Source organism: Hylobates moloch, unplaced genomic scaffold (assembly GCF_009828535.3).
Source record: "Hylobates moloch isolate HMO894 unplaced genomic scaffold, HMol_V3 SCAFFOLD_24, whole genome shotgun sequence".
Taxonomy (NCBI): domain Eukaryota; kingdom Metazoa; phylum Chordata; class Mammalia; order Primates; family Hylobatidae; genus Hylobates; species Hylobates moloch.
Window position 1 is genome coordinate 16,017,214 of NW_026652299.1, and position 18,185 is coordinate 16,035,398.

Below are 18,185 nucleotides of genomic sequence, written 5' to 3' on the forward strand. Positions count from 1 at the left end.
CTACTCAGGAAGCTGAGGCAGGCAGAAATGCTTGAACCCGGGAGGTGTAGGTTGCAGTAAGCCGAGATCGTGCCACTGCACTCCAGCCTGGGCAATAGAGCAAGACTCTATCTCAAACAAACAAACAAAAATTAAGCCTTTTAAAGTGTACAACTCAGTGATTTTTAAATATATTCAGAATTGTGCAACTATCAACACTATCTAATTCCAGAACATTTTTCATCATGCCAAAAAGGAACTCCAACCCCATCAGCAGTCACTCCCCATCCCTCCCTCCTCCAGACCCTGGCAACCACTAATCTACTATCTCTATGGATTTGTCTATTTTGGGCATGTCATATAATAGAATCATACAGTATGTGACCTTTGTAACTTGCTTTTTTCATGGAAATTATATTTTCAAGGTTCACCCATGTTATTGAAAGTATCAGTTCTTATTCCTATTGCTCAAAAACATTGTTGCATGAGATACAGTTTACACATTCTTCAGTTGCTGGACATTTGGGTTATTACATTTTAGCTATTTTGACTAATGCTGCTATGAATACTCATGAACAGGTTTTTGTGTGGACGTTTTCAATTCTCTTGGATATAAACTGCTGTATAAACTGCTGCTGTAGAACTGCTGGGTCCTATGATAACACTATGTTTAACATTTTGCGTTACTGGCAAACTGTTTTCCAAGGTGGCTACATCATTTTACAATCCCACCAGTAACAAAGAAAGGTTCCAAATTCTCCACATCCCCACAAACACTTATTACCTTCTCTTTACATTTTGGCATATTTAGTGGGTGTGAAATAGTATCTCATTGTGGTTTTGACTTGATTTCCCTAATGACTAATGATGTTGAACATCTTTTCATGTGCTTACTGGCCATTTGTTTATCTTCTTTGGAGAAATGTCTATTCAAATCCTTTCCACATATTTGAATTGGGTGTCTTTATAATTGAGTCACGGGTTCTTTTTATATTCTAGACACAAGTCTCTCAACAAATATATGATTTGCAAATATCTTCTCCAATTCTATGGGTTGTTCTTTGCATTTTTGTTTTTTTGAGACAGAGTCCCACTCTGTTGCCCAGGCTGGAGTGCAGTGGCACAATCTCGGTTCACTACAACCTCCGCCTCCCTGGTTCAAGCGATTCTCATGCTTCAGCCTCCTGAGTAGCTGGGATTACAGGTGTGCACCACCATGCCTAGTTAATTTCTGTATTTTTAGTAGGGACGGTTTTTTGCCATGTTGGCGAGGCTGGTTTTGAACTCCTGGCCGTAAGTCATCTGCCTGCCTCAGTCTTCCAAAGTGCTGGGATTATAGGCGTGAGCTATCACGCCCAGCTTCTTTGAACTTTCTTGATGATATCCTTCAAAGCACAAAAGTTTTAAATTTTGGAAGTGTGATTTACCTATTTTTAAATTTTGTTCCTGTGCTTTTAGTGCCATGTCTAACAATCCATTGGCTACTCCTAGATCACAAAAATATATTCCTCTTTTTTCCTCTAAGAATATATATTTTATACAGTTTTACTTTTTGGTAGATGATCCATTAAGTTAATTTTGTACATGGTGTGAGGTAAAGGTCCAAATTCATTATTTTGCATGTAGATATTCACTTGTCCAAGCACCTTTTGTTGAAAAGATTCTTCCTTCCCACTGAATAGTCTTGGTACCCTTTTCAAAAATAAACAGTTCATAAATGTAAGGGTTTATTTCTAGAGACTCCATTCTATTACACTGATCTGTATGTTCATCTTATACCATTACATCACTGTATAGCTTTGTAGTAAGTTTGAAAATCGGGAAGTATGAGTCATCCATCTTCATTTTCCAGACTGTTTTAACTATTGTGTTTCTTGCATTTCCATATGAATTTCAGGTTTATAATTTATGGAAAAAAGCCAGCTGGAATTTTGATAGGAATGTTGAATCTATAGATCAGTTTGGGGAGGATTATAATCTTAACAATATCGTTCTTATCCAGGAACATAGGATACTTTCCATGTATTTAGGTCTTAAATCTTTCAACAATGTTTTGTCATTTTTAGCACACAAATCTTACACTTTTGTTAAATTTATTACTTCATTATTTTTGGAAAATTATTTTAAAAAATTTTTCTGATTACAAAATACTACTTGTTAACTGTCCAATACGGAAATATGAAAAGGCACAGAGAAGACAACAAGTATTAACCATAATCCAACTAGCAAGGTGTACTAGAAATCTAAACTTTTTTTGTCTTTTCAACATATTCTTGTTTTGGGAACTGCCTTCTTACCCTGCTATGTGTCGTTCATTCTGGTATAATTATCAATAACATTTCCCCCACCTCCTTCACCACAAGGTTGGGCATGTCACCTCCTCCAACCAGAGGGCCCACACATGTGGACACTGACTGGTCTGAAGGTGGCCACATGATCCAAACAGGGGCAGTCGGAATTCTCAGTGACTGATACAGGCATGAGAGAGAAAAGGTTAATCTCTTCTGTCTGGGATCGTGAATTCAAGGTCCTGAAAGTGCCAGGAGGTGATGGGCTCTCCTGACACCATTTAGAGAGTTGCTCTAAGAATGAAGCTAAAACAGAAGAAACCAAGAATTAAAAAGAGAGAGAGAAATTTTAATGGTATCCTTTAGATTGCTGGACACAGCTATGCCTAACCAAATTCACCCTTGGATTTCTGAACTGCAGAGCCAATGTATTTCCTCTTTTGCTTAATCTTATCGGATAGGGGATTCTGACAACTAAAGAATCCTAATACGTATGAGAGAAACATTATATTCATTTGGTTACAAATCATTTCTGTCTTTGGAAAATAGGTATTTATTGGGCCCTCTTTTCAAGTTATTTATGTAGTACTTTTTTAGTGTACACTCACACGAAATGAGAGATATTATTGGGAGCTATCAAACTAATCAATATGTCCCTCTGGAATGGACTGCTTATAACCACAGTATACATCAGTGTTAAAAACCAGCCTATAATCATTCTCCTCAGCCCCTATGTGCACAGAGATGTTTCAGCATGAAATACAGTACCTTCTTTCTCTTGCATAAGATTCCCTCTTGACTTCCATTTCTGCCTGTTTGGCTAGCAAAGCAGCAGCTTTGGCAGCCTCTACTTCTTCCTTTGTCTTTGCAAAACGAGCAGCTCTCTCTGCACGGTCCTTTAAAACATCATTAAATACCAATTACATTTACTGCCAGAATGGTCAATTCACACAATTCCAAACAAATATGCATGGAATTTTTTTTTTTATTAAGAGACAGGGTCTTGCTGTCATCAAGGCTGGAGTGCAGTGGCACAATCATAGCTCACTGCAGCCCCTGAACACCTGGGCTCAAGCAATCCTCCCACCTCAGCTTCCAGAGTAGCTGGGACTACAGCTGCACACCACCATGCCCAGCTAATTTTTTTTCTTTTCTTGTAGAGGTGGGGTCTCACTTTGTTGCCCAGGCTGATCTTGTACTCCTGGCTTCAAGCAATCCTCCCACCTCAGCCTCCCAAAATTCTGGGATTACAGTTGTGAGCCACTGTGCATTGCTGCCTGAAATTCTCTAACACCATATGTGAACTTTAACATTCTGGAACTGTTATTTTTTAGTTTTATCAACTGTCAGAGACCAGAATTATTATTAAGGAAACAAGGAAATGAATTTGCTCACTATTTATCTCCAAAGCCTGGAACAAGGTATGGCACACAATAAATGCTCAACAAGACTGGGCGTGGTGGCTCATACCTGTAATCCCAGCACTTTGGGAGGCCGAGGTGGGTGGATCACCCGAGGTCATGAGTTCAAGACCAGCCTGACCAATGTGATGAAACCCCGTCTCTACTAAAAATACAAAAATTAGCCAGGCATGTTGGCATGCACCTGTAACCTCAGCTACTTGGGAGCCTGAGACAGGAGAATTGCTTGAACTCGGGAGGCGGAAATTGCAGTGAGCTGAGATTGCACCATTGCACTCTAGCCTGAGCAACAAGACTAAAACTCCCTCTCAAAAATAAATAAATAATAAATGCTAAACAAATACTTGTTAACTGACCAAATGAACAAAAAATATTAAGGTAGGGATGGTTTTTTTTCTTTCTTTCTTTTTTTTTTGAGATGGAGTTTCGCTTTTTGTCACCCAGGCTGGAGTGCAATGGCACGATGTCAGCCTACTACACCTTCCACCTCCTGGGTTCAAGCGATTCTCCTGCCTCAGCCTCCCAAGTAGCAGAATTACAGGCCCCCACCACCACACCCGACTAATTTTTGTATTTTTAGTAGAGATGGGGTTTTACCATGTCGGCCAGGCAAGTCTTGAACTCCCGACCTGAGGTGATCCGCCCTCCTCAGCCTCCCAAAGTGCTGGGATTACAGGCGTGAGCCACACTTGGTGGGATGGTTTTAACATGTATTGCAGCTGATGAATTCTAAAAGCAATTGTCGCAAACTAAGCTTTATGATGTGTCTAAATCCTTTGAATGTTGCAAAAAAGTGTGCCTGTGACTAGAGAAGAACTACTAGGTACTTAGCTTATTTTCTAGGGAATCTTTAAAAGCTGCTTTTTGAATGCTGATAAAAGTCATAAATTAACAAAATATGAATAAAAATCACTTCGAAAAATCAACTCAATTTTAATCTTAACTATTTTAATTCATTTACGATTTCTAATAAAAGGAAGCTCAGGATTGGTAGTCTATGAGTCACTAAAATCTACTATTTTTGTGTGCACAGTCTGGTAGTAATCTAAAGCTACTGTGCACAGAAAAACAATTTCACGAATGTCTGGAAACTTAAGACTTACCAATGCAATCTGCTGTTTTATACGTTCTCGAGCTGCCCTGTCTTCTGCCTTTTCTCTGTTTCTTTCCTCCAGCATTCTTTTTGTTAATTCTTCTTCTTGTTTTCTTTTATAATCCAACATTTCTTTTCCAGTTTTTCTCCTCTCAATTTCCTTCTTAATTTCTCTCTGAATTAAAGAAAAAGTTTTATGATCCAAAAACTTGATAATCTGCCCCAGATATTATTTTGAATGCAAGGAAAACTGCAGTTAAAAGAATAAAACTTCATAAAGTGTAAGTCTAGACGAGTTTATTAATGGCATAGTTAATGGTCAAATGTCTATCAATCTATAAATCATTGCCAGTGGTCTGTTAATAATGTAGTCAGTGTAATTTGAAGGCAAGCATAATTACAGGTCTTTAGTCATGAGGGTAAATATACTACCCTTCAGGGACAACATGGCAGTCATGTATTTGGCTTGAATGAAATGGTAACCTTCCTATATTAGAACTCCAAAGAAATGCTACACAGTTAGGTATACATAGTGAGAAAAATGAACCATATGCTAGAATGCTTAACAGGAGAGGAAAAATTCAGCAAAATGTCTACACATTTTTTCACAAAAATGAACTAAAACTTTGTTCTGCCTCAAGCCAAACAATTTTAGCTCAAGTCCCTTTATTCTTAGTGTAAAAAAAATCATTGCAGAGGGAAAAAGCATGGTCTAATTTATTCATAGCAATTTACAAAAAGAACACAAAAAATGGATATACTATGACTCTACTAGAGAAAACAGGAATTATCTTCATAGTGCTGCAACACTGAACTAAAACTAGGAAGTCACCCTAGGCCTGCCACACTGAATAGAATAATCAATCACAACCTCAGTTAATGAGAGGACAAAACAATGCTAACTGCATGAACTTTACCTGTTCTTCCTCTTTTCTTTTCTCTTCTCTCCTTTCTTCAAGTTTTTTTGTTAGTCTGTATTAAAAAAAAAACATACACTAATTGAGACACATCGTATTAATATAAAACACATTTAGGAGATGGATTTAGCTAAAACAATTCGAGAAATAAACAAACAAAAAGCAAGCAACTATTTATCTGCCTGGCTTCAGGCCCCTACAGAAACCCTGGAGTCAACAAGAGCCCATCGGAAGCCTAGCTTCACTCTAAATGCCTCACTTCCCACTTATGATTAGTTTCCCTTTTTTTCTGATTTACCTGATATTGACTTTAAAATTTACAAATACATTTTCAAACAAATACATAAATCAGTGACTTTTAAATGCTCTATTCCTTATATACAACTGAAGAGCACTATGGTAAAAAAAACCTGTAAAAATAAAAACTTAAGGCCAGCAAATTATTAATACCAAATTACTAACACCAACTTGATTCTCAACTGTAAGAAGTTCATCAATTAAAAATGAATGGAAGCACAGTGGCTCATGCCTGTAATCCCAACACTTTGGGAGGGCTGAGGTCGGTGGATCTCTTGAGCTAAAGACCAGCCTGAGCAACGTGGCAAAACTCTGTCTCTACAGAAAATACAAAAATTAGCCAGGCGTGGTGGCGTGTGCCTGTAGTTCCAGCTACTTTAGGGGCTGAGGTAATAGAATTGCTTGAGCCAGGAAGTCGAGGCTGCAGCAAGTCATGTTCACGCTACTGCATTCCAGCCTGGGTGACGAAGGGAGACCCTGTCTGAAATAAACAAACAAACAAATGGAGGCTGGGTGTGGTGGCTCACATGTGTAATCTCAGCACTGCAGGAGGCTGAGGCAGGAGGATAGCCTAAGCCCTGGAGTTCGAAACCAGTCTGGGCAACAACTTGAGACTCCATCTTTACAAAAAATAAAAAATTAGGCTGGGCACAGTGGCTCAAACCTGTAATCCCAGCACTTTGGCAGGCCGAGGCAGGCGGATCAATTGAGGTGAGGAGTTTGAGACTAGCCTGGCCAACATGGCGAAACCCTGTCTCTACTAAAAATAGAAAAACAGCTGGGTGTGGTGGTGGGCGCCTGTAAACCCAGCTACTCGGGAGGCTGAGACAGAAGAATCACTTGAACCTGGGAGGCAGAGGTTACAGTGAGTCGAGATCATGTCACCGTACTCCAGCCTGGGCGAGAGAGTGAGACTCTGCCTCAGGAAAAAAAAAAAATAATAATATAAAATCAGCTGAGCATGGTAGTGTAATGAAAAGTAATGAAACCCCATCTCAAAAACTAATAAAATAGGCCAGGCACGGTGGCTCATGCCTGTAATCCCAGCACTTTGGGAGGCCGAGGTGGGCAGATCACGAGGTCAGGAGTTTGAGACCAGCCTTGACCAACATGGTGAAACCCTGTCTCCACTAAAAATACAAAAATTAGCCAGGAGTGGTGGCATGTGCCTGTAATCTCAGCTACTCAGGAGGCTGTGCCAGGAGAATCGCTTGAATCTGGAGGGCAGAGGTTGCAGTGAGCCGAGATGGTGCCACTGCACTCCAGCCTGGGAAAAAAAGCAAGTCTCCATTTCAAAAAAATAAAAAAATTAAAAAAATTAAACAATGATTCTGAAATTAGACAGTGGTAGTGGATGCACAACCTTGTGAATATACTAAAACTCACTGAATTGTACACTTTCAATTTCATGGTAGTGAATTATATTTCATTTTTTTAAATAGAAATGGTATTTTCTCTAAAAGTGTTTGGTGTATACCAAACTGAACAACGTGTGCCAGTAATCAAGGGAGTGAGTACTGTCAAAAAGCCAGAAGACCCAATATGAAGGGGATTCCAACAAGTCAAATTTGGGGCAATTTGTGCACCAAAAATAATAGAGAAATGGATAGTAACACATGAGAGAGAAAAAGCATCTGTGACATGTCTTAACTGCTAAGGGGAACTGTAAATTGGCCTAACCACTTTGGAAAGCTGTTTGATCAGTATGTATGACCCAGAAATTCCCGCTTCTTCATATATATGCCCAAAAGAAATGTGTACACATGTTCACCAAGACATATACAAGAATATTCCTCATAGCAGTTCTATTCAAATAGCCCCAAACTGAAAACAATCCTAATATCCACCAACAGTAGAATGGATTAATAAATCAAGGTAGAGTCAAATAGAATACTATAAAGCAATGAGAGTGCACCAATTACTGCGACATGCAACATGGATAAGCCTCAAAATACAAAGCTGAACAAAGGAGATCAAACACAAAAATACATGTTGCATGATTCCATCACAAAGTTCACAAACAGATAACTAACCTACAGTGTTAGATTCAGGATAGTGATCATCTTATGGAGGGAATCCATAATTGGGAAGGAGCATTAGGAAAGCTTCTTAGGCACTGTTAATTTTATTTCTTTCATTTTTTTTTTGAGACAAGGTCTCACTTTGTCGCCCAGGCTGGAGTGCGGTGGCATGATCTCGGCTCACTGCAACCTCTGCCTCCCGGGTTCACGTGATTCTTCTACCTCAGACTCCTCAGTGGCTGGGACTACAGATGCACACTACCATGCCTAGCTAATTTTTGTATTTTTAGTAGAGACAAGGTTGCACTGTGTTGGCAAGGCTGGTCTTGAACTCCTGACCTCAAGTGACCCGCCCATCTTGGCCTTCCAAAGTGCTGGGATTATAGGCGTGAGCCACCATGCCGGACTAGCACTGGTAATTTTCTATTCCTTCATCTGGGTGCTGGTGTCCAATAAGTAGTTTACTGGAAAAAGGGGGTGGGGTGGGCAGATGGAAAGTAGAGGGGGTAGATCAAAGCATTTCTCTACAGAAGAATGCTAGCTGATAAATGTAGAAAAAACAGAATGAGAAAAATACCACAATTTTTAAACGTCAGTGAAATAGCTGATTACAGCAAAAAATCAATGAATGCTGAAACCACTGGGTGAAGTTTTTAAGCAGTAGGATATTTACCATTTGAATCACCCCATAGACAACTTATATATTAGAAAATGAAAAGGGTACCCAACAGATACCATCCTAACCAAATAATTAAACTTTACATCTCCAATAATGCATACATCTGATATTACTTGTCTCCTGATATGAGTAATGGAAAGGACAAAACATTATCTTGGTAATGTTCTTATCAGAGTTTAACCTGAATCTAATGATAGAACAGGGACCAGATCAAGGGACATTGTAGAAACAACTAACCTAGACTCTTCAAAATGTCTAAATCATGAAAAATGCAAACAAGAATAGAAGTGTCTTGGATTCAAAGCCTAAACTAAATGCAATGAACAATCCTTGACTGGATCTTGAATCAAGGGAAGAAAAGTTAAAAGGGCCATTATTGGAGCAACTGGGAAATCTGAATATGGACAACAAAGTAGATAATCTTAACTGTATCAATTTAGAATTTCTTGAGTATGATAATGGTATTGTGCTTATATCTGAAAATATACACCATCTGAAAATGGTGTATAAATGTATTTATAGACCATCTGTAGAATTTTCTTCTGAGAAATACAAACGCAAGTTTGTTTTAATCTGAGTGAAAAGCTACACTGCATCTAATTTAATAACAAATTGACTGTTCCATAACTTCTACATTTGGGCATCGACTTTTTTTCTTTTTTTGAGATGGATTTTCTCTCTTGTTGCCCAGGCTGGAGTGCAATGGCATAATCTCAGCTCACTGCAATCTCTACCTCCTGGGTTCAAGCAATTTTCCTGCCTCAGCCTCCTGAGTAGATGAGATTACAGGTACCCACCACTATGTCCAGGTAATTTTTGTATTTTTAGTAGAGACAGGGTTTCACCATGTTGCTCAGGCTGGTCTCGAACTCCTGACTTCAGTTGATCCACCCGCCTCGGTCTCCCAAAGTGCTGAGATTACAGGCGTGAGCCACTGTGCCGGGCTGGCATCTACTTCTTAATGGTCACTATGCCTGCCTGGGTGCCAGAAGGGGGCAGGACATGGGTCTGTGAGCACAGATCCCCAGATCCTGGCCTAGGATGGAGTCCCTGCTCAAAGCCCACAGACCCTCAGCCAATGTCTTCCTAGGAGATGCATGCTGAGGTATCTAGGCATGAAGTGAAATTATGTCTGCAACTTTCAAATGAATCAGAAGAAAAAAAAAAAAGAAAAAAAATTAAAAGGTGGTCATTACACTATTTTTTCAACGTTGAGGTTTGAAACTTACTCAAATAAAAAGACTGGAATTCACGGTACTATATATTATCTTTGCCAGATAATTCTGCCCATTTTAAACATAATGACATGGCTGGTGGCGGTGGCTCACGCCCGTAATTCCAGCACTTTGGGAGGCCGAGGCGGGCGGATCACCTGAGGTCAGGAGTTCGAGACCAGCTTGGCCAACATGGTGAAACCCCGCCTCTACTAAAAATATAAAAATTAGCCGGGCATGGTACTGGGCACCTGTAATCCCAGCTACTTGGGAGGCTGAGGCAGGAGAATCGCTTGAATCCGGGAGGTGGAGGTTGCAGTGAGCCGAGATTGTGCCATTGCACTCCAGCTTGGGCAACAAGAGCAAAACTCCATCTCGGGGGAAAAAAAAAACCATAATGAAATAAACAAAATAATGCATTTTAACTAAAGATTCGCTAAAAGATTCCTATTTCACATCTGTTAGCTTTAATGAAACATTATATATCCTGGCCAGACGTGGTGGCTCAAGCCTGTAATCTCACCACTTTAAGAAGCCAAGGTGGGTGAATTACTTGAGGCCAGGAGTTCGAGACCAGCCTGGCCAACATGGCAAAACCCTGTCTCTACTACAAATACAAAAAGTAGCCAGTCATGGTGGCGCACACCTGTAATCCCAGATCCTCAGGAAGCTGAGGTACGAGGACCACTTGAACTGGGAGGAGGAGGTTGCAGTGAGCCGAGATCACGCCACTGCAGTCCAGCCTGGCAACAGAGCCAGACTTCATCTCAAAAACAAACAAACAAAACACCATCATAGGCCACGTGCTGTGGCTCACACCTGTAATCCCAGCACTTTGGGAGGCCAAGGTGAGCAGACGACCTGAAGTCAGGAGTTCAAGACCAGCCCAGCCAACGTGGCAAAACCCTGTCGCTACTAAAAATATTTAAAAAATTAGCCAGGTGTGGTGGTGCATGCCTGTAATCCCAGCTACTTGGGAGGCTAAGGCAGGAGAATCGCTGGAACCCGGGAGTCAGAGGCTGCAGTGAGCCAAGATCATGCCACTGCATTCTGGCCTGGGCAACAGAGCAAGACTCTGCCTCATAAATAAATAAATAAATAACCATTGTATGTCCATTAATATTAAAAAGAAAAACTTAGATCTCACAATTTCAAATCACCAATCCGTTTTTTTAAATTATGTTTACTCGACAAAATGCAGCTCAAGATTGAAGGACTATGTTCTTATGTACAAGATAGGATGAATTTCTCACTAATGTCAATTTGATTTAGTCACCCTTTCCCTTAACAAAATTAGTTTTCTTTGAAGCTAGATGAGAAAAAAGCCTAGGACTTAAATTCAACTACAGTAATTAGTTTTCCAAAAACATGGTCTTTGGAAATAGATCTCAGTTTCAATTGTAGCCTGACAGGAAAGCAAGAATCTTAACATTTGCTAATCCATCCTGCTTTTTTTATTTTATTTTATTTATTTTGAGATGGAGTAGCACTCTGTTGCCCAGGCTGGAGTGTAGTGGCGCGACCTTGGCTCACTGCAACCTCCACATCCCGGGTTCAAGCAATTTTCCTGCCTCAACCTCCTGACTAGCTGGGACTACAGATGCGTACCATGCCCAGCTAATTTTTTTATTTTTCTAGTAGAGACAGGGTTTCACCATGTTGGCCAGGCTGGTCTCCAACTCCCAGCCTCAAATGATGCACCCACCTCAGCCTCTCAAAGTGCTGGGATTACAGGCGTGATCCACCATGCCTGGTCTTATTTATTTACTTTTTGAGATAGAGTCTTGCTCTGGCACTCAGGCTGGAGTACAGTGGTGTGATCATGGCTCACTGCAGCCTTGACCTCCTGGGCTCAGGTGATCCTCCCACCTCAGCCTCCTGAGTAGCTGGGACTACAGGTGTGCACCACCTCATCCAACTAATTTTTGTATTTTTTTTGTAGAGACAGGGTTTTGACATGTTGTCCAGGCTGGTCTCTATTTCCTGGGCTCAAGCAAACCATCTGCCTCAGCCTCCCAAAGTGCTGCGATTACAGGCGTGAGCCACCACTCACAGCCCCTGCCAAATTTTAACTCTGAATTTTTAATTTGTATGAAATAGATTTTAAAATATCATCAAGGTCAGAAAAAAATGCATGAATTTTGCTTTATAGAACTTCATATAATTCTAAAATATCAGATTACACCACAGGGACTGATGGGTCCAACTTAACCAGGCTGAGGAAAAGCACTTCAGTTAAGTGAGACAGGGAAACTAGTAGTTTCAGAGTTCAATACCCTGCAGAAGATGGCAGGGGATGAGTTAGTTGAGGGCACAAGAGCTTCACAGTCTATGGCAGGGGATGGTGAGAATGATGGCAACTCTTAGGGTATAAATAATGAGCTAAGTGGACATTTGGAATAGGAATATTACATACGCTGGTGTTATTAGTTATTGTCATTGTCAATGAATCAGATTCCACAAAAGGAACAAGATTCCTAATTTGGCATGAACTCAGATGAATAAAATGCAGGATCTCCTGGCCAGGCGCGGTGGCTCACGCTTGTAATCCCAGCACTTTGGGAGGCCGAGGCGGGCGGATCATGAGGTCAGGAGATCGAGACCACGGTGAAACCCCGTCTCTACTAAAAATACAAAAAAATTAGCCGGGCGTGGTGGCGGGCGCCTGTAGTCCCAGCTACTCGGAGAGGCTGAGGCAGGAGAATGGCGTGAACCCGGGAGGCGGAGCTTGCAGTGAGCCGAGATTGCGCCACTGCACTCCAGCCTGGGCGACAGAGCAAGACTCCGTCTCAAAAAAAAAAAAATGCAGGATCTCAGCTTGTGAATTAATTAGTACTATGACACAGGCAGACACTAGCTGACATTCCCTTACATAAGAATGGAGGCTATTAAAAACTTTTTCCAGTGTAACTAAATAGCGCCTGATCCCACCTCAAAATAAAGAGCTACCTGATGTAATTCAGGTTTTCACCCCAAGTCTCCAAACCCTTTTCCAAAATTTTTATTTTCACTTCAGCCCGGAGTGGTGCAAATAAAAGTACAGAGTAGTGGGCCTGGTGTTAGCAAATCAGAAAGAAGCAAAACAGGATGAACCCTTGGGAACTTAAGTTTTCTGCTGCTATTCTTCTAATCTCATACCACTTTCCTCACCACAGTGAGGTCCAGCCTGCTTTTCACTCAAGGTCTGGGCACTGCCCCTACCTCTACAAAGAACAATCAGAATCTAGGTTTTGCTGAAAAGAAGCTGATCTTTACTGAGTCACAAGCAAACTCAAAGACAATATCAGCAATCACTTTAAACCCTGTTTCCCCAAAGCATCTATGTGAACAAGAAAATATCAAGTCTCTCTAAGGAAGGTTTTTTTAAAAAAAATTTTTAAATGCTAAGGAATTTTTTTAAACTTCCATATAACTAACACTAAAGGGGTTTAAATCAGGGTTTAAAATATTCCTGCTTAACCACTATTAACTCATGTAGGAATCACAGCATAAAAGACTATGATTTGACAATTACTGTATCACCAAAAATACTAGAAACTACACAGAGCCAGAAATTTGTATCTGATTATTAGACCAACTAATGAAAAATGCCACTTAGTAGACACCCACTTATGCAGAACTTAAGCTCAGTACATAGTCATGAAATAAGCTGAAGTTCTTGCCCATCTGGAGCTTATTATCCTTACGGCATAAAGAGATAAAAGCAGAAGTGACAGATGGAAACACCCATGTACCAAAATACCATTAAAAAGGGGATTCTTAGAATGATCAGACCAAAAGCTGACTGGTGACTTCAGACATACAGGAAAGCTTTACACTTAGAGTGTAATGTTTATGGATACAAATTAGTTAGGTGATCAAAAATTTCAACTCAGAATTCTAAAACTTCATTTGTATAACTTTAGCTTTAATTCAAATTAATGAAATAACTGAAAACGACTGTCTTTTTAAACAAAACGCTATTTGCAAGAAGAAGAGCAAACCTTTCCACTCGGATGTTGAGGTCCTCTGCAGGTCTCTGAACTGAGCATCCAATAGGCTCCTGAGAGGAAGTGGCATGGCCTGCACTTTCTCCTCCTTAATTATTAAATAAAAAGAAATAAGAATACTGCATTTAACGCAACTTTTTAAAGGAATATATCTTTAGATTATAGCATCTGTTAATAATTTTATATCTCAAGCATTATATATTTTCCCTAAAAATGGAGAAGGAGCTAAATATGCTATTACTAATCCTAAAGTTTAGACATGGATAAAATTGTTCACAAATAGAAATAAAGCAGTTACTGAGTTAAAATCACCAAGGTAAAGGTCAGACGTAAAACATGAATACCAATCTGGCAGGAGGCATGCCTGGCTATGGGTAGGCTTCACTCTACAGCAGTGCCCTCCAATATCTATACTGTCTAATACAGCAGCCACTAGACACACAGCTGTTGAACATCTAAAATGAGGTTACTGCAAGTGAGGGACAAATTTTAATTGTAATTAATTTTAATTAAAATGTGGCTGTGGCTATTGAGCAGTGAGCAATACAGGCCAGGTTTGATCCTGGGTATGGCTCTGGACTTACACTGGTCCAAGGAATCTGCTTCTGCTGACCAGAGTGGTTCCTTAGACAGCCTCTTATGCTAGTTTTCTTTGAAGGATTTCCTGAAAGATAGACTTTGTCCTGGCCTGTTCTACAAGACCTCTGTCATTCCCTTCCTTACAACTTGCCACCAACCTGATTCTTCTTTACAGTCTTTGGCGAACAAGGACTCTGGAGCCACACAGTCATTTCAGTAAGTTTCTTAATCCCTCTGTATCTCATCAGTAAAATGGGGATATAGTAACCTCACACGGTTGTTATAAGAAATACATGTTAATACAAGTAAAATGCTTAGAACTTAACTGAGACTGGCACATGGTAAGCGTTTTCGTTACTACAGTAGTAGTAAAAATAATTAGTATGACTAAGTAGAGACGATGGTGCGTATCTCTTCTCCCTCCCCATTCAGGGGCATAACCTAGGTAGCTTGAAATCAACAAAGTGGGAGTATTTACACCTTGGAAATTAGCAAATACAACAAATATGGGCCTTTGCTTCCACAGACCCTTCTGATAAATGTTTACCAGTGTATCACTGAATGCAACTCTTGCATAAGAAGTAGTAACCACTAGCAGCCAGTAGAGGCTCAATAGGAAATTAACCACCTTTCTTTAGCAAATAGAATGAATGCTGAGGACATGTCTTATTATCAGCAAAAATTTAACATCTTATGAAGATAACTTGTGGACAAAGCTGGGGGAAAAGTGTTGAATAAGAGTACAGTTAGGCGAATCTATGACTCGTAATCAAAGACAAATGGATAGATGTCATACACAGGAAGATTTCCAATTGTATGTCACAGAGTTCTCTGCCTTTGGTATTTTATAAATGACTTGAAGATGTAAAATATAAATTTGTAACTTTTCTTTTGAGACAGAGTCTAGCTCTGTTGCCCAGGCTGGAGAGCAGTGGCATGATCTTGGCTCACTGCAACCTCCGCCTCCTGGGATCAAGCCATCTTCCTACTTCAGCCTCTCTAGTAGCTGGGGCCACCAGTGCACGCTACCATGCCTGGCTAATTTTTGTATTTTGTGTAGAGACTGGGTTTTGTCACACTGCCCAGGCTGGTCTCGAACTCCTGAGCTCAAGTGATCTTGGCCTCCTAAAGTACTGGGATCACAGGCATGAGCCATTGTACCTGGCCCATGTGTAACTTTAAGGGTGACTCAAAATTGTGTGAAATAGCTTATTAACACTCATAGTTAACTGCTAATTCCTAAATGAAAAATTCTAGGTCGGGTATGGTGGCTCACACCTGTAGTCCCAGCACTTTGGGAGGCTGAGGCAGGTGGATCATTTGAGGTCAGGAATTTGAGACCAGCCTGGCCAACACGGTGAAACCTCATCACTACTAAAAATACAAAAATTAGCTGGGCATGGTTGCAGGTGCCTGTAATCCCAGCTACTTGGAAGGCTGAGGTAGAAGAATCACTTGAATTTGGGAGGCAGAGACTGCAGTGAGCCAAGATCGTGCCACTGCACTCCAGCCTGTGAGACAGAGCGAGACTGTCTCAAAAAAAAAAAAAATCTGGATTGAAAAAACACCTCAATAAGCTAAAACAACTGATAAAAATCCAATATAACAAAAATGTATTAAGAGAAGTTCTGCCTTTAGGCTTAAAAAGCCAACTGGAATAATAGGCATAATGTATCTCCTGAGAGAAATATACAACATCATCTATAAAGTAGTCTTGTCAAAAAGAATAATGAAGCTGACTTGATCAAGTCTGTAGCTTTACCAATTTAGAGGAATAAAGGGGACAGAGAACATCTTACACAATTCCATGGGGATGCAGTAAAATCCAGACTGTGGAAAACTGTAGGAAAAACTACCAGGGGGAGCAGAAATCTATATATTAAATTTAAAACACATCAACCAATAGCAATATATCGAACTATAACTCAAACTGAAAAAAAAGTATAATATAAATATTGCCTAGATAATTGATGACAAAAAGGATTACTATTAAACTTTCTGGCTTTGATAATAGTATGTGGCTATTTTTTTAAATTTCTTATCTTTTAGATATTGATATTTTAAAAGATGAAATCATATAAATGCCTGAGATTTGCTTCAAAATAACCTGGGAGGGATGGTCATATAGGGAGACAGATAACAAAAACCGAGCAAATAATGGGAATCACTGACGTAGGATGATGAGTACCTCGAGTTCGTTATTCTGTTCTCGCTACTTTAGAATATGCTTGCAAATTTCCATAATTAAAATTTATTTTGGCCGGGCACAGTGGCTCACACCTACAATCCCAGCACTTTGGGAGCTGAGGCGGGAGTATCACCCGAGGTCAGGAGTTCGAGGCCAGCCTGGCCAACATGGTGAAACCCCGTCTCTATTAAAAATACAAAAATTAGCCAGGCATGGTGGTGCACGCCTGCAATCCCAGCTACTCGGGAGGCTGAGACAGGAGAATCACTTGAACCTGGGAGGTGGAGGTTGCAGTGAGCCGAGATCACGCCACTGCACTGCAGCCTGGCCAACAGAGTGAGACTCTGTCTCAAAAAAAAAAAAATTATTTTAAAAGGCAACTATATATAATCTTGAAAGATTTAGATTCCTTTCTTATATTTTAGCGATACACATTGAAATATCTGGCCGGGCGCGGTGGCTCATGCTTGTAATCCCAGCACTTTGGGAAGCCGAGGCAGGCAGATCACGAGGTCAGGAGATCGAGACCATCTTGGCTAACACGGTGAAACCCAGTCTCTACTAAAAATACAAAAAAAAATTAGCCAGGCGTGGTGGCAGGCGCCTGTAGTCCCAGCTACTCGGAGAGGCTGAGGCAGGAGAATGGTGTGAACCCAGGAGGCGGAGCTTGCAGTAAGTCGAGATTGCGCCACTGCACTCCAGCCTGGGTGACAGAGCGAGACTCCGTCTCAAAAAAAAAAAAAAAAAAAAAAGAAATATTTTACCTGAGATTTGTTCTAAATAAGTTGAAAAAGAACAGGAGTGGAGGGCACAGATAAGAATATTGGCCATGAAGGTAGGCAATGGATTAATGGGGTTTTCTTATACTATTTTTTTTTCTACTTCTATATATGTTTGAAATTTTCCATAATAAATAGTTTTAAAAAGCTACAGGCCTGGATCCAATGACTCACGCCTATAATCCCAGCACTTTCAGAGGGCAAGGCAGGAGGATTACTGGAGGACAGGAGTTTGAGACAGCCTAAGCAACATAGTGAGACCCCATCTCTGCAAAGAATATAATTAAAAAATTAGCCTGGGCGTGGTAGCTCATACCTATAATCTCAGCACTTTGGGAGGCCAAGGCAAGCAGATCACCTGAGATCGGGAGATCGAGACTAGCCTTATCAACATGGAGAAACTCCGTCCCTACTAAAAATACAAAATTAGCCAGGCATGGTGGCACATGCCTGTAATCCCAGCTACTCGGCAGGCTGAGGCAGGAGAATCACTTGAACCTGGGAGGTGGAGGTTGTGGTGAGCCAAGATTGCACCACTGCACTCCAGCCTGGGCAACAAGACCAAAATTTCGTCTCAAAAAAAATAAATAAATAAAAAATAAATTAGCCAGGTGTGGTGGTGCACACCTGTGGTCCTAGCTACTCGGGTGGCTGAAGCAGGAGGATCACGTGGGCCAGGAGTTGGAGATTATAGTGAGCTATGTTTGTGCCACCGCACTCCAGGGTGGGTGACAGAGCCCG

General features: G+C 40.6%; 1 protein-coding gene across 1 annotated transcript in view; it reads right to left on the reverse strand.

Moving 5' to 3' along the window:
• The window catches only part of UBXN4 (UBX domain protein 4), a 43,298-nt gene that overhangs the window by 8,858 nt on the left and 16,255 nt on the right, over positions 1-18,185 (reverse strand). The window contains exons 6-9 of the mRNA XM_032145777.2: positions 13,893-13,986; positions 5,699-5,753; positions 4,792-4,956; positions 3,036-3,163 (exon numbers count right to left, since the gene is read on the reverse strand). Coding sequence (XP_032001668.1) covers positions 3,036-3,163; positions 4,792-4,956; positions 5,699-5,753; positions 13,893-13,986 — 442 coding nt within the window. The remainder of the gene's footprint in view (positions 1-3,035; positions 3,164-4,791; positions 4,957-5,698; positions 5,754-13,892; positions 13,987-18,185) is intronic.